Source organism: Equus quagga, chromosome 2 (genome assembly GCF_021613505.1).
Source record: "Equus quagga isolate Etosha38 chromosome 2, UCLA_HA_Equagga_1.0, whole genome shotgun sequence".
Lineage (NCBI taxonomy): Eukaryota > Metazoa > Chordata > Mammalia > Perissodactyla > Equidae > Equus > Equus quagga.
The window spans coordinates 61,062,835-61,077,254 of NC_060268.1; the positions used below are offsets into that span (position 1 = coordinate 61,062,835).

At 53.9% G+C, this 14,420-nt stretch overlaps 1 protein-coding gene across 5 annotated transcripts in view; it reads left to right on the top strand.

The window, feature by feature from the left end:
- The window catches only part of MAP2K5 (mitogen-activated protein kinase kinase 5), a 244,156-nt gene extending 239,165 nt beyond the window's left edge, over positions 1–4,991 (top strand). For 4 of the 5 annotated variants that reach the window (XM_046653610.1, XM_046653611.1, XM_046653613.1 and 1 more), the window contains one exon: positions 4,518–4,991. In XM_046653610.1, the coding sequence (XP_046509566.1) occupies positions 4,518–4,622 (105 nt within the window). In that variant the 3' untranslated portion in view covers positions 4,623–4,991. The remainder of the gene's footprint in view (positions 1–4,517) is intronic. The other variant, XR_006887499.1, reaches the window with a different exon arrangement.
- The last annotated feature ends 9,429 nt before the right edge of the window (positions 4,992–14,420 follow it).

Genomic DNA, 14,420 nt, shown 5'->3' on the forward strand with positions numbered 1-14,420 from the left:
AGTTAGCACCGTCCACGCAGGAGGGACTCGGCAGTGTCCTGCTGTCAGTCTCCAGGAGGGCATCTCATCATGATGAAATGGATGGAGGAAAATTAGGGACATTATGACAGAAGTAGAGAGCCCAGCTGTAGCGAAACACTGGACACTAAGGCCCAGGGGAAGGGGAGTGTCCTGAAGAGCCGCCACTCCTCTTCAGCAGTTAGAGTTTCCCCAGCACCCTCCACGGCGCTGGCAGGATCTGCTGCTCAGCCCCACTGGTGAGGCATCTGTACCAGGTGATGCCAGCCATCTTTGGTTGTATTGACTCGTCTGTCTCGCTCTCCCCCGTGTCCCACTTTTGGATCCATCCTACCTCTTGCAGTCCCATCCTTTTCCTTTCATTGTGTGTCTATCTTCTGTGGTGAAGTTTGTGGACCATAATACTTCAACCCTCACCGGTTTAATTGTTGCAATTGGCCCTGAGAGAATCCAGGAAATGAAGTGGCTCCCACTGCCTGGTGATGAGGCCAGCGAAATCATTCAGCAGCTACATCCTGGCGTGCACTGCGCCAGGCTCTGCAGAGTGGACGCTAACACTTTCTGTGTGGAGGACGGAGGCCTAGGTGTCTGGGACAGTCACTTGGGTGGGGGATGCTCTTGACAAGCAGCTTCTGGGTGTCTTGGCTCCAGGGAGGTGGGCCACACCACGCTCCATCCGTTCCTGGTAGCCTGATGGGACTGAGAGAGCTTGTCCACACCTGGATTCCTCTGCCTGAGAGGGATGTGCATTTCACTCAAGCACAGGGAGGCTCCAGGGGGCTGCAGAGAGACCTCAGAGAGACCCGAAGAGGGCCTGTGAGGTCAGCTCTCTGTTGGCAGGTGCAGGAGAGCACGTGGTCCTGAGCATGGCATTTGGAGTCAGGAGACCCCCTTGTGGGTCCAGCCCAGCCACTTGCTTCAGTGATCCCGGACAGGTCCCTGAATGTCTGTTTCCTCATCTGGAAGGTGGAGCTGCATAGCTGTGTGGACGTCCAAAGTGAGCATGGGGATTCAGTGGGAAAATCAGCACAAAGCCCTTCGCAAGTGCTTGGCACACAGCACTCAGTTCATGGTGCTGGACTCTATTAATATTATTTGGTGTGCAGTTCCCATCCGTCTCCGGGCCTCTGGCCTTTCTAGGACTCCTAGAGCAGCTGGCTGTGCCAGCATCTGCTCAGGTCTGTCCGGAGCCAACTGAGAACTTGGGCACTTCAGAGTGGCTGAGTGATTTTCGTGCTTTCCCCAGAACTGTCCATCAGATTTTGTTTGTTTCTCATTAAACTCATGAGGAGTACCTGCATTGTGTGTCACAGGGCTGGAGGAGTACAGCTGTATTCTAGGGAGGAGGGGAGAACACACCCTGCCAGGGTCACAGGAGATGCACTCCAGCCCTAAAAGTACACCAGAGTAGAAACCAGAAGACCTGAGTTCAGCCCCAACACTTAACTGGTCACTTCCCCTCCCCGGACCTCAGTGTCTTCTGTAAAATGGGATGATGCTGTGCTTTCCCTGCTTTTCACACGGGGCTCATGGGAGGAGGGAGAATCCAGTAAGAGTGACCTGCCACTGCAACAGGGCACTCTCCCAGAGTGTCCAAGGGATGATGCTGACAGAGGTCAGGACCTGGGACAGTTCAGGCTCGAAGCCTGCAGCCCTGGTCCCACCTCTGGCCACGTGGGCCTGAACTGCATGATTCGCATGAGAGGGAATTGCAGTCTGGATGTTCATTCTCCTACCTCTGTCCGCCCCAGGTCAGCCTGAGGAGAGCCCTGGGCAGTGGGTTTAGGTTACAGAGACTTGTGACCCAGCCTCAGCTCTGGGAGCCCAGGCAGGTCAACCATGAGCACATGGCATCCGTTTCCTCATCTGTACAGTGGAGATGATAGTGTCCACCTTTGTGACTTAGTGCCTCTAAGCTCAGACTCTGAAGGGCTTATGGACCCTGCAGGTGGAGATGCTGCCAGGGCCCGGTATCATGGCCCCCAAGAATCTCCACTGCTATCCTGACACCCTCCTGCCCCACTCTGCCTCTCTCTGTGCAGCCCAGTGCTCTCACTCCTGGCACACTAGCTTTCTTGGTGTGTTCAGTCATGGTGGTCCCTGCTGCCAACAGCTCCCAGGTTTGCATGTCACAGCCCTGGATGCCTAGAAAGTCTGAGGTCTCTCCTCCATGTCTTGTTTGCCTATCTCTCTCCCCTCTCTGTCTCCCTCTCAAACCAATCAACAATAGCTGAGGACAAAACCACTTGTCCAGGTCACACCCTTGCAGAGTGGTGTAAAGCATCAGGGATGCACAGGAGACAGAAGTCACCTCCCAGCCAAAGAGGGCAGGGGTGGGGCAGAGTCTCTACCAGAGTGGAGGATGCCAGCTTTCTCCTCCCCTGTCTCCCAGGACACTTGGGCAAAATGCTTCCCTGCAGTGTGGCCATCAGCTTCCCGTAACTGGAGGAATGCCTCCACTCTCCCCTCCTGCAGTTCCGCTCTGCTTGTTCCGGAACAGATGATAACAGAGATGGAGCATATGGGCCCCAAAGTCACCGGGCATTCTGGGAAAGTGACACTGTGCTACCCCAGGCTTGGGGGGAGGGGGCCCTGCGGCTCCTGAGCACAGCTTCTCCCTTTGTTCTTCACAAGGGCGTAAGGTCGCCTCTCCTGAGCCTCCTGAAAAGGCAGTGTGCACACTGACTTCAGGGAGGCCTCCCTTTGTCTAGGCAGCGATTCAGGAAGGCGGGTGTTAGGTAGACGCATACACGGGGGGAGAACGTAGGGGAGCCAAGAGAGAGTCCCTCCTGGGCCTCTCCTGCCTGAGCCCCCCACCCAGGCCTGTGCCGCCTGTTGGACACCCACCCTTCCCCAGCGGCAGGCTGCACCAGGCGCCTGCTGCCTTAGGGGTCCTGCAGGTATGTTGGGAGCCCCCACAGAGTGTCACAGGCAGATCACAGGAGGTGCCCAGCTGGGCTCCAGGCCCAACTCCTCTGTGGCCTCAGTGAGTCCCTGCCCTGGGCTGGGGCCCTTTGGCACCCTCTGAGTTTCCTCTGTCCCTGCCCCTGACAGTGTTCTGTGTGCCTCTGAGTTAGACCGTGCAAGATGCTCCAGGGATGGTTTTCCTTGTGTGAATTGGGAAAACCAGGTAAGGGGGCACAGTGTCAGCCCAGGCTGAGAAAGCCTGGACATTCTTCTATCCTATCCCCAGAGACATCTCAGGTCTAACAAGCAATCTTTTTCCTTTTGGCCTAGTCCTCGACTGCTCTCGCAGACACAGGCGTCTGGGTACCCAGGGCACTGAGCCCTGGCTCACATCTCTCCTGGCCATGTGATGAGCCCATTTCGAGGCAGCTCAGAGCTTTGAGCATGTGGCCATCCCTCAGGGCTGCAGGTCAACACTGGGATGTATTGGGAAAACAGCCCTGAGAGCCCAGGTCAGGCCAGTGGGGAGGAAAGAGGAGGGGGCCCAAGAAGGGCACAGAAGGCAGGAGGGAGCAGGGAAGCTGGAGCTGGAAGGCGGGCAGGGGAGAGAGAGAAGGAGCTGGGAGAGGGGCGGGAGGCGGCAGAGAAGGCTGCCACCCACCCATCCACCCCCGCTCCTCTCTGCTTGCCCATGTGGCTCCCTGAGTCTCAGGCTATGAAATTTTTGAGGAAGCTGCCAGGTATGCATTCCTTAGAGAAACCACTTGGGGAGGAGGGAGGAGAAGAACGCTTTGCCATTTTCCTTTTACCTTTGCCCTATGGCCAGGGTGACCCTACGGCTGCCCTTGCTTGTTTTTTTGACCTTCCCTGGGAACTCCCGGAGGCCCTCAGATTGTAAGTGTGAACCTTGATTCTTCAGGACAGCAAGGGAGGGGACTGACTAAATATAGCCTGACCTGCCTGTGGGCTAAGTAGGTTAGAGCCTGAGACGGGCCTCATCTTGTGGACACAGGCCTGGCCCCTCCAAATCCAGCCCCAGCTTCTCGGCAGGACCCGGAGTGGATCCGCAGACGCCAACACATCCCTCCTTGCCCTGACACCTGCCTTCCCTCCTCTTGTAGATTGTGAGTTCTTTATAGAGCTTCAGACAAGAAATCTAGAAGGAACTGACATAGTCTCTGACGAGACGATCTCTGCTCTCTGGGCAGCAGGTGGGCTGGAATGCTGGCTGCTCCAGAGGCAGGCCTGGCCGGGCAGCTGTTGGAGAGAACCTGGGCTGAGGAGGCCCAGGCCATGTGGGGTTAAGACAAGCCCTCATTCCTGGGGAGCTTTCAGGCTGATCGGAGTTTCAGGAGAAGGGGCCAAGCACAGGCAGAATCAGAGGTGTGCAGTGAGGGCTCCGGAGGGTGTGTCACTGCTCCACCTTGGGCCTCAGTCATCCAGCTGCAAAGTGGGGCTGATAGCTGTCCTCCTTCCATCACAGAGCTTTTGGGGAAAAGACGCAAGATCCAGGCTGAGAACAGGCGTTGGAAAGTGTGATGACGCGCAGAGTCTGGGGAATGCCTGTCACAGCCTCCTCTTCTTCCCCACAGGGCCACCCGTTCATCGTGCAGTTCAATGACGGAAACGCCGCTGTGGTGTCCATGTGGGTGTGCAGGGCCCTGGAAGAGAGGCGGAGCCAGCAGGGGCCTCCATGAGGCCACCGTGGGATGCTGAAAGCCCAAGACTGGTCACCAAGGGGAAAACCCACCTGTTGCGCCCTCTTTCCATTTGCTGTCTGCACCAGAAGAGCTTTGCTGGGCCCGGGCCTCTCTGCTCACCTTCAGCTCTGCTGGCAGAGGGCCTTGCCCAGGGAGTCCTCAAGGGTGGCCAGCCCCTGCCCCGCCAGGGCAAGCCCTCACCCCCTCCAGTCTGGAGGCACTGACTGGAGGGCGCTAGAGGAGTAGGGCATCAAGAATGAAGGCTCCTAGGCCCCTGCCCCTTTTCCTTTTCCTAACATTTTTCTTTGTAAAGGGTCAGGCCCTGTCAGCATCACTGATGGGAATAAAAGTGTTACTGCTTTGCAACTGCCTCCCCCATGAGGGTTGTATTGTTCAGGGAGTCTGTTACCTACCCAGGGTGGGGGGCAGGGATGTGTGGCAGTGCCAGCTCCTTGTGCCTGGAGCTGCCCTTCCCCTGGCACCTGCCAACGCCCTGAGTTCTTACAGTGCTGTGATGAGGCCCATAGCCCAGCCCCTTTGACAGATGAGAAACTGAGGCATGGAAGTCCCCAGACCAAGTTCCATGGCAAGGATAGCTGAGCTGGGATCTCAGGACCCCTGCTGTGTGATCCTTGCTGGACAGCAGTTTGTCTGCCCCCACACTTGAGGGCTGGGCAGCCCGGACAGCAGCGCTGGCTCCCACGCAGGGATCTGACCTGCAGCGGTAGGTGAGGAGGGAGCAGGAGACCAAGAGTTGGAGAAGGGCCCAGGCGGTTTTGAGAGGCTCTTCTACCTCCCACCCCCACACCCTGCCACCAGCTGCTCTCTACAGCAAGCTGCTCCTGGCGGCCTCTCCCTGGCCCTGACCCCACACCCAGCGCACCTCACTCCCCTGGGGCCATTCACATCCATCCTCTCAGGTAATCCTCTCAGCCACTCACCAGGTAAGTGTGGTTACCCCATTTTACAGGCCAGGCACTGAGGCTCACAGACCCTCTGTTCCCCACTTGGAGGTCTAAGTGGCATCCTGACACGTCCAAAAGCGTACTCTTGGTGCCATGCATACGTCCGGCACCTCCTGCACCCCTTTCCCATCTCAGCCCCCAGTGCCCGAGTTAATGTGCTGGGACTGGCCTTGACTCCCTTCTCTTCCACACCCCATATCTGGCCCACCAGGAAGTCCTGGTCTCTTTGCCTTATCCACCACTTCCTGCCCTGGTGCAAGGCACCACACCTAGACCACAACCGCAGCCTGCTTCCAGGCCCTGCTCCCACCCTGCAGTCTGTTCTCCACACGGCTGCTAGAAGGAGCCTGCGCAAACAGGCCGATCATGGACCAAACCCACTGAGAACCTCCAGGGGCTCCCAGCTCCCTCAGAGGACAAAGCCCTATGTGACCCTGTGTGACCTTACAGTCTCTGATCTCAACTCCCATCACCTCCAACTCTCAGTCTGCTCCAGCCACCTGGCCTTGGCCTCCTCACGGAGCCTTGAACATCCAGGCACACTCCCCCATCAGGGCCAAGGCAGAGACCCCGAAAGGTTCGCATTCCCTCCAGAGTGAAGAGCTGTTGCAGGAAGCCGTGGCCCAGCCCGGGACTGCATCTCCAGCCCACTCACATTTCACCGGGGCCACATGACTAGTTCTTGTCAATGGAATGAGAGCAGGTGGTATGTTGCTTCCTGGGCAAGAGGCTGAAGACGCAGATGTGCCTCCTCCACTACCCTTTCTCCATCCTTCTGCTAAATGGAGAAACAACCATGGCGGGAGGTCGGAAGGGCTGAGCCACAAATGGGAAGAGCCTGAATCCTTGAGTCGCCACATAGAAGAGCATGCCGCTCGACTGCATTGGACTGTTAAATGAGCTCAAACTAAACTATTTTGTTGACATATTACTGACAGCCAGTATTGTGCCAACTAACATAGGCCTTTGTACCTGGCGTGGGAGCACTGTTCCCCATGTATCCATGGGGCTCACTTCTGCATCCTTCAGATCTTTGTTCAAATGGCATCTCAGTGGGTCCTGACCTGACCACTCTTTAAGGTCACACACCTGCTCCCTAGGACTCATGTTCCCCTCGCCTCCACCATTTTGCTCCATTGCATTGTTACTGTGTGACAACCACTAATTTTACTTATCTTCTGTCTCCTCCCTCTCCATCCCCCACTAGAATGTACACTCCACAAGGGCAGAGAGTCTGCTGTGTTTTCTTCACACAGTATCCCCAGTGCCAAGAACAGACCCTGGCCTGATAGGTGCCCAATAAATGTCTGTTGGCAGAATGACCAATGTGGCAGAGCTGTGGTTTCCAGCCCATGCTCAGTCCGTTGCCCCTGAAGGGGCCACCCTATGTGAGGCATCATTTTGTCTCCTGGGGCAGGGTTGGAGTGGTCGTATCTTTAATAGCACTTTTCAAGGTGGTACAGGCCTCCGGCTGCCCCTGGTCTCCTTGCTGAGCACCTTCTGTTCCCTGGAGGCCCAGGACCGGGAACCTTGTGCTCGAGCTGGATAGACCGCGTCTTTGGGGGAAGACGTGCTTTCAGGTCTCTGCACACTCAGGGCTGAAGGGCAGAGAATAACCTCAGGGTGAGGCGCCGGGACGAGGCCAGGCATGCAGGCTGGCGGCTCCCCTGGAACCCCTCCATCACACGGGTTGGTCAGAAGGGGATGGATGCTGCCTCCACCTCGGGTAGGGGAGCCCAGAGAGGGCCACGACGCTGCCTCCAAGACGTCTTCCATCCTTACTGACTGCTGCCCTGATTCCCCATCGGAGCTTCATCCTTTAGCTAAGTTTGGGCCCTATCAGGATGGGGACCTGTGTTCTCAGTGTAGCGGGAGGACGGGGAGGGGGAGGAAGGCAGTGCCAGGCAAGCCGGCAGAAGGGCCTGAAGCGATGGGAACAGGAGGGCAAGAAGGGAGCCAGTACTGACAGCGCCCAGTGGCCTAAGCAAACAGCGGTGTCCTGACTCCATATTGGGGCCAGGTGGACTCCCAAGACTTCTGCACTGAGGGGTCGGGGTGTTTTCACTTAAACCATCCAGAAACAGCTCAGTCCAAGGGCAGCTGGGAGGCTGAGGCCAGCATCAGCTCCAAGGGGCGTGTGGTGAAGGCCAACAGGTGTGATGATGTGAGAAGGAGTGGGCAGGGGAGCCCTGGGCAGATGGAAGCAGTAAATGGCTCTGGAAGGAGCCCGAGCCTGGGTTTTTGTGGGAGCTGGCTGCTTGCACAGGGCAGAGGGGAGTGGGCAGGAAGTAGGAGGAGTCAGCCAGCCCTCCGTGGCAGGGCTGGGTTTCCATGGCTCTTCTTGGCTTTTCGTGACTCCTTTCTGGTTGGCAGAAATCATGTCCTGGATCCACCAGAGAGGCTCATAAACTAGGGGGCAGGCAAGTGAGGTGGGGCTGGCAGGGGGTGGGGCCCCTCAGAGGGAGGCCAGGTAGAGTCCCGGAGACAGCCTGGGCGAGCACGAGCCACCAAGATGGATTACAATGTGGGGCAGGGACAGCCAGCAGAGCCCAGGCCTCGTAATGACAAATTTCTGCTGAACAACTACAAATATTCACTGTGACTTTGGACAGAGGCTGGAAAGACTTTGCTTCCTCCCTTGGCGGTATCATTTGTCTTGTTTTGAAGCTGTGAGATTGCAGGCGAGAACTTACAGACGAAAGTTTGTCTTAATTGCTGTGGTGTCACCACCCCTCTGGCAGATAACAGCACAATGAACGAGTCGATGGGGCTGAGCCCTCCAGGTCCTTCTTCTAAAGTGAGACAAATTTCCCTCCTTTGAACCCAACAGTCCATCGGCAGCTCTGTCATTTATTTATCTCCCTAACAGTTTGCATTAACTTGCAAAGGATAGAAAGTCTCTCCTGCCCGCAGACTTAGTTAAAAGCACCCAGTCAGGGGAAGTCAGGCTGTGCTGCTGATCCTTCCTAAGAATTTGCTTTTTATTTTTCCCCCGTTTTGGGGGGGAGGGTAGTAGGAAGAACAGTGGGGCACACTCTGGGAAAAGTAGTGAGGGTGGCAGGATGGAAAAAGAATGTAGCGGGTACCCAGAGTTCCAGTGTCCAGTTCACTTTAGTTCTGAGAAAGAAAAAAATACTCTCTCGCAATATCAGCTGGGCGTGGCAAACTGCCTTCACACTCGTCTCATGTGGTCCCCCCAGCATCCCTGCAAGGGCGGGGCCGTAGTGATCCCACCTCTGTCTCCCACTCGATGTTCCCATCACAGGGGGCGATGCTCTGCTCCCTGACAACGAACCACGCTCTCTCTGACCCCCAGCCATTGCACAGACTGTTCCCTCAGCCCCACACACCTTTCCCGGCCACCCCTTTGTCTCCTGCCCAGCTCCTATTCATCCTCCAAGGCTCGGCTGAAATGCAGTCCCTCTGGAGGCCTTTTCCTACCTCCCTGTGGACCCTGGGGCTCCCTGTCACTGACTGACCTCACTGTATTGTCCTTATCTGTTTCCTGACACTGTCTGCCTCCCTCCGATGAAAGCCCAAGGAAGCCGGGAGCTAGGTCAGTGCCTGGCACTCAGGAGACGCTCAAGAAATCGCGGTTAAATAAATGGAGGGGAGGCAGGCAGGACTTAGGGCTTCACATAACTTAGTGGCCTGGCCTCCACTCTCCAGCCGTCGAGGAACAAGACCTTAATAAAGGCCGCACAGTGATGGGGTGTGGGTGCTCTTTAATTTCCTCCCTACTGTTCTGCTTTTTTCTAATATAACACAATGAACATGTATTATTTTTATAATAAAAATAATTTGTTTAAAAAGTATTCTAAGTCTTTTGGTCACCAAGGCCATGGGAAAGGCAGCATTCAATGTCGAGCCCTTCTCCATCCCACAGCCTCCTGGGTCCCTTTTTTGGCAGTCCTGTGGGGGAAGCAGTGAAAGGTCGCAATGAAAGGCATGGGCTTGGAAAGTCACACAGGCACACAGACCTGAACCCAAGTCCTGGCTCCTCCACTGACTCGCTGTGTGACCCTGGGCAGAATGCCTAACCTCTCAGGGCTTCAGTTTCCTCATTGGTAAAATGGGGTAATGACAGTGCCCAGCCCCTGAGTTGTTGTGGATGTTGTTGATGTCATTATTAAATCATCCTCGCTACTGACCAGGACATGCACAAAACACTTCCAAAGGGCTGGTTTCCTCCACCTTCCTCCTGCCAGGCACCCCTGCCCCACATACACAGATCGACACACAGCCACTCCTCAGTGCCTATGACTCCCCTTGTCATCTGCCTCCCACCCTCCAGGTCTGGAGAAGGACGAAGGATGAAGGTGTAAGGTGTGTCAGCTCCAGTGAGGGCCGCTACACATTTGGCATGAGGGCCTGGCATGGGTGTTCTGGGCTCTAATGGCAGCGCCTGTGGGTGACCACACTGCCCCCTCCCCTCCAGTGTGATGCTCCAGATTCCAGGTGGTGGCTCAGGAGGCTGAGGGTGGGGACAGAAGTGCCCCCTCCTACAGGGGCACACCTGCTCTCCTCATACTTGGGAATCAACTTCCTCCCACACATCCCAGCTCCCAAGCACCTCTTTTTTGAGACACCTGTAGTAGGCAGAATATGACAGCCCCCCGGCTGTCATAGATGTCACATCCTAATGTCACAGATACTCACATCCTAATACCCAGAAACTATGGCTATGTTATGTTACATGGCAAAGGGGCATCAAAGTTGCAGATGGAATTAAGGTTGCTAATCAGCCAACCTTAAAATAAGATTGTGCTGGATTCTCCAGGTGGGCCCAGTGTCATCACAAGGGTCCTTTAAAGTGGAAGAGTGAGGCAGGAGAGGCAAGGAAGCGTCAGAGAGAGAGATCTGAGGATGCTACACTGCTGGCTTTGAAGATGGAGGGAGGAGCCAGGGGCCAAGGAGTGCAGGAGGCTTCTAGAAGCTGGAAGAGGCAGGAAGCTGGGTTCTCCCTGGAACCTCCAGAAGGGATGCCTCGATTTTAGGCCAGTGAGATGTGTTTCCAACCTCTGACCTCCAGAATTGTGAAATAATAAGTGTATGTTGTTTTAAAACACTGTGGTAATTTGTTAGAGCAGCAATAGGAAACTGGAACAACATTTCCCCTCATTTCCAAGCCAGGCTGTCCCCAGCGCCTTTGCAGCAAACCCTGCCATGTGTGCATCCCTTTACAGTTCACACAGCCCGTGTTCCAGGCCTCCATTCTCAGCTGTCTTTCCCTCGCTCACACGCGCGCACACACGCTCGCTCTCTCTCTCTCTCTCTCTCTCTCCCTTCCTCTCCCCAGCACCATGCACCCAGCATTCTTCAAGAGTCAGGCTCCTGGGGCCGGCCCAGTGGCGTAGCAATTAAGTGCACATGTTCTGCTTCTCGGTGGCCCAGGGTTCACTGGTTCAGATCCCAGGTGCGGACATGGCACTGCTTGGCAAAAAAAAGCCATGCTGTGGTAGGCGTCCCACATATAAAGTAGAGGGAGATGGGTATGGATGTTAGCTCACGGCCAATCTTCCTCAAAAAAGAAAAAAGAGTCAGTCTCCCCTTCCCCTCCCCCACAGAGCTCAGCCTCCTTGAGCCCTGGAGGCTGGACCCTTACAGAGCCTCACCCTCCCCGGGAACCAGCTGGGGTGGGGGACTCTCCCAGGGCCTCTCTGAATCCTCTGCAGTGCCCAACACAGATGCTGGAGACACTGTTTATTCATCAAATACTTCCTCAGCACCTCCTGTGTGCCAGGAGTTGGGGACACAGTGGGGACCAAGACAAGAGAGTCCCTGCACTCTGGAGCTCACATTCCAGCAGTGAAGACAGACAAGAAAGAAGACGGTAAGTTCAGGTGAGGACAATTGCTGTGAAGAAGAAATAAAGCGAGGTACAGGGGATAGAAAGGGACAGGATTGGGGCTGGGGTGGCAGCGGTGGCGTTGGTGGGAGGGTCACATTCCTATTTCCATTGATACCAGCTAAGGGAACTTGAGCCCCCGCTGTGTGCCAGGTACTGTGCTGGGCCCTGGGCGCCTCTCAACTGGGTTAGTTTCCCAACAGTCCTATGAAGCCAGTATGCTCATTTCATGGTCCAGGAAGCTGAGGTTCAGAGAGGTAAAGTGATTTGCCCAAAGCCACAGCCAGGAAGTAGTAGCTACTTAGTACTTAAGTAACTTAGTACTTAGTAACCTTAGATTCAAACCCAGACCTGACGAAAGGGAAGGCTGTTTCTTCAGCAATAGGTACCTCCCTGTAAGATGCGGGCTGTGTTCTCTTAGGACTCCCGCTCCAGTGAGAGAGGCAGAACACCCCATAGTCACTCCCTCCCAGGCCAGGCTAGTGGTAGAGGCACATGCCACGTACATCGGAAGGGGGAGGGGAGAAGTGAATCATCAGTGGGGGAGGGAGGGGGGAAGAGCCTCACCCCTGTTTACCGGCTCCCGATTCCTGAGCAGTCACAGTGGGCTTCCACTTGTGTCTGCAGAGGGAGGAGGCTGTGTGGCCCCTTCTCTGGGGAAGCCTCATCTCTCCTGGGGGACGGAGGACAGTTACTTCTCCAGACCAGAAAAGCCAGTGGGGTGCCAAGACAGTTTAATGGGGAGAGAATAATCTTGTCAACAAATGGTGGGGGCCAATGGGATATCCATATATAAAAGAATGAATTTGGATCTCTACCTCATACCCTACACAAAAATTAACTCAAAATGGATCACAGACCTAAATGTAAGAGCTAAAACTATAACGTTCTTTAAGGAAAATATAGGAGAAATCTTATGACTTTGTGTTCAGTAAAGCTTTCTTAGACATTATACCAAAAGCACAAGCAGCAAAAAATAAAATAGATAAATTGAATGCCATCAAAATTAAAAAGTTTTTTGCTTCAAAGGACATGATTAAGTGAAAAGACAACACAGAAGAGAAGATATTTGCAAATCATATATCTAAAAAGGGACATGTATCCAGAATACATAAAGAACTCTTTCAACTCAATAATAAAAATACAAATAACCCCAATGAAAAAGTGGGCAAAGCATCTGAATAAACATTTCTCCAAAGAAGATGTGCAAATGGCTAAGAAGAACATGAAAAGGTGCTCAAAATCATTCATCGTTAAAGAAATGCAAGTCAAAACCACAATGAGCTGCTGTCTCACGCCCACTAGGGTGGCTATAATAAAAAAGACCAAGAGTAACAAGTGCTGCCATGGATGTGAAGTAAGGAGAAGCCTCGTGCATCACTGGTGGGAATGTAAAATGGTGCAGTGCTTTGGGGAACCAGTCTGGCAGTTCCTTAAAAAGTTAGACATAGAGTTACCATATGACCCGGCAATTCTACATCTAGATACATACCCAAGAGAAATTAAAACATTCAGCCACACAAAAAACTTCTACATGAATGTTCATAGCAGCTTCATTCATAATAGGCAAAAAGTGGAAACAACGCAAATATTCATCAATGGATGAACAGATAAACAAAATGTGGTATATCCATACAATGGAATATTACTTGGCAATAAAAAGGAATGAAGTACTGATCCATGCTACCACACGGATGACCTTGAAACAGTATGCTAAGTGAAAGAAGCCAGACACAAAAGACCACATATTGAATGTTTCCATTTATATGAAATGTCCAGAATAGGCAAATTTATAGAGACAGAAAGTAGAATAGTGGTCACCAGGGGCTGGAGAGGGTGGAGAGATGGGGTGATGGTTGATGGGTAGGGGGTTTCTCTCTGGGGTGATGAAAAATTCTAAAATTGATAGTGATGATGGCTGCACAACTCTGAATATATGAAAAACCATTGAACTGTACACTTGAAATAGGTGAATTATATGGTATGTGAACTGTATCTCAATAAAGCTTGACTTGTCCCAGAAAGCCGAGTAGATTGCACCACTGTTGAGGCAGGAGCCATCCGGAGGCGATCTGAGGCTGTCAGGGCAGGGGGAGTTTATGGGTGCTGAGCACCTACTCTGTGCCAGCAGCTTTGTGCAGGGCTGGGACTAGGGGAGGATTTTCAGGACCCTGACAGTGAATGCCTCCTTAAATTTTGTGCCCTAGGCACCTCAATCTAGTCCCAGACCTAGCTATGTGCCCCACACCCAGCACCTTATTTAGTCCTTATGACGTCCCAGTAAGACCCATCTGACTGCTTTACAGATGCAGTTTTGCAGATTCAAATAGCACAGAGCTGGGGTTTGAACCCGGGTCTCACTGACTCCAGAGTCTGTTCTCTTTCCAGCCCCTTCCCCCACCACGCTGAGCAGAGGAGGCCCTGGGAAGGAAGCCCCTTACAACCAGGGAGAGCTCAGCAAGCCTGCCAGCTACTCCACACCTGCCTGCCAGGGCCCATCCTCTCCTCCTAAGAGAAGAAGCCTTCGGAGGCTCTGCCCGAGTAGACTTGCCTGTGTGGAAGGTGGGAATCCCAAACCTCCTAGACCACCAGGGAGCACAGAACCATCTACTCTTGAAAAACCGGATTGGCCACTAGATGCCAAGAGCGGCACTCAATCACTATGGCCAGTAAGTCAGCCGAGACCTGGGCTGGGGCTCACAGCCCGTACACTTGAATGCTGTTCACTCATTCATTCAACAAACATGTTGAGCACCAGCTGAGTGCTAGGTCCTGGGAATACAACAGCAAACAAAACTTTCCAGTGGGAGAAACAGAAAACACCGCGAACAAATAACTAATCAGGAAGTACTAACTAGTAAACAATCCAATGATGAAAACAAAACAGCATGCACCAGGGAGAGATGAGGGGCCCAGGTGGGCTCCAGAGAGAGATGAGGGGCCCAGGTGGGCTCCGAGAAGGCCCTGTGTAGTGTCCAGGAG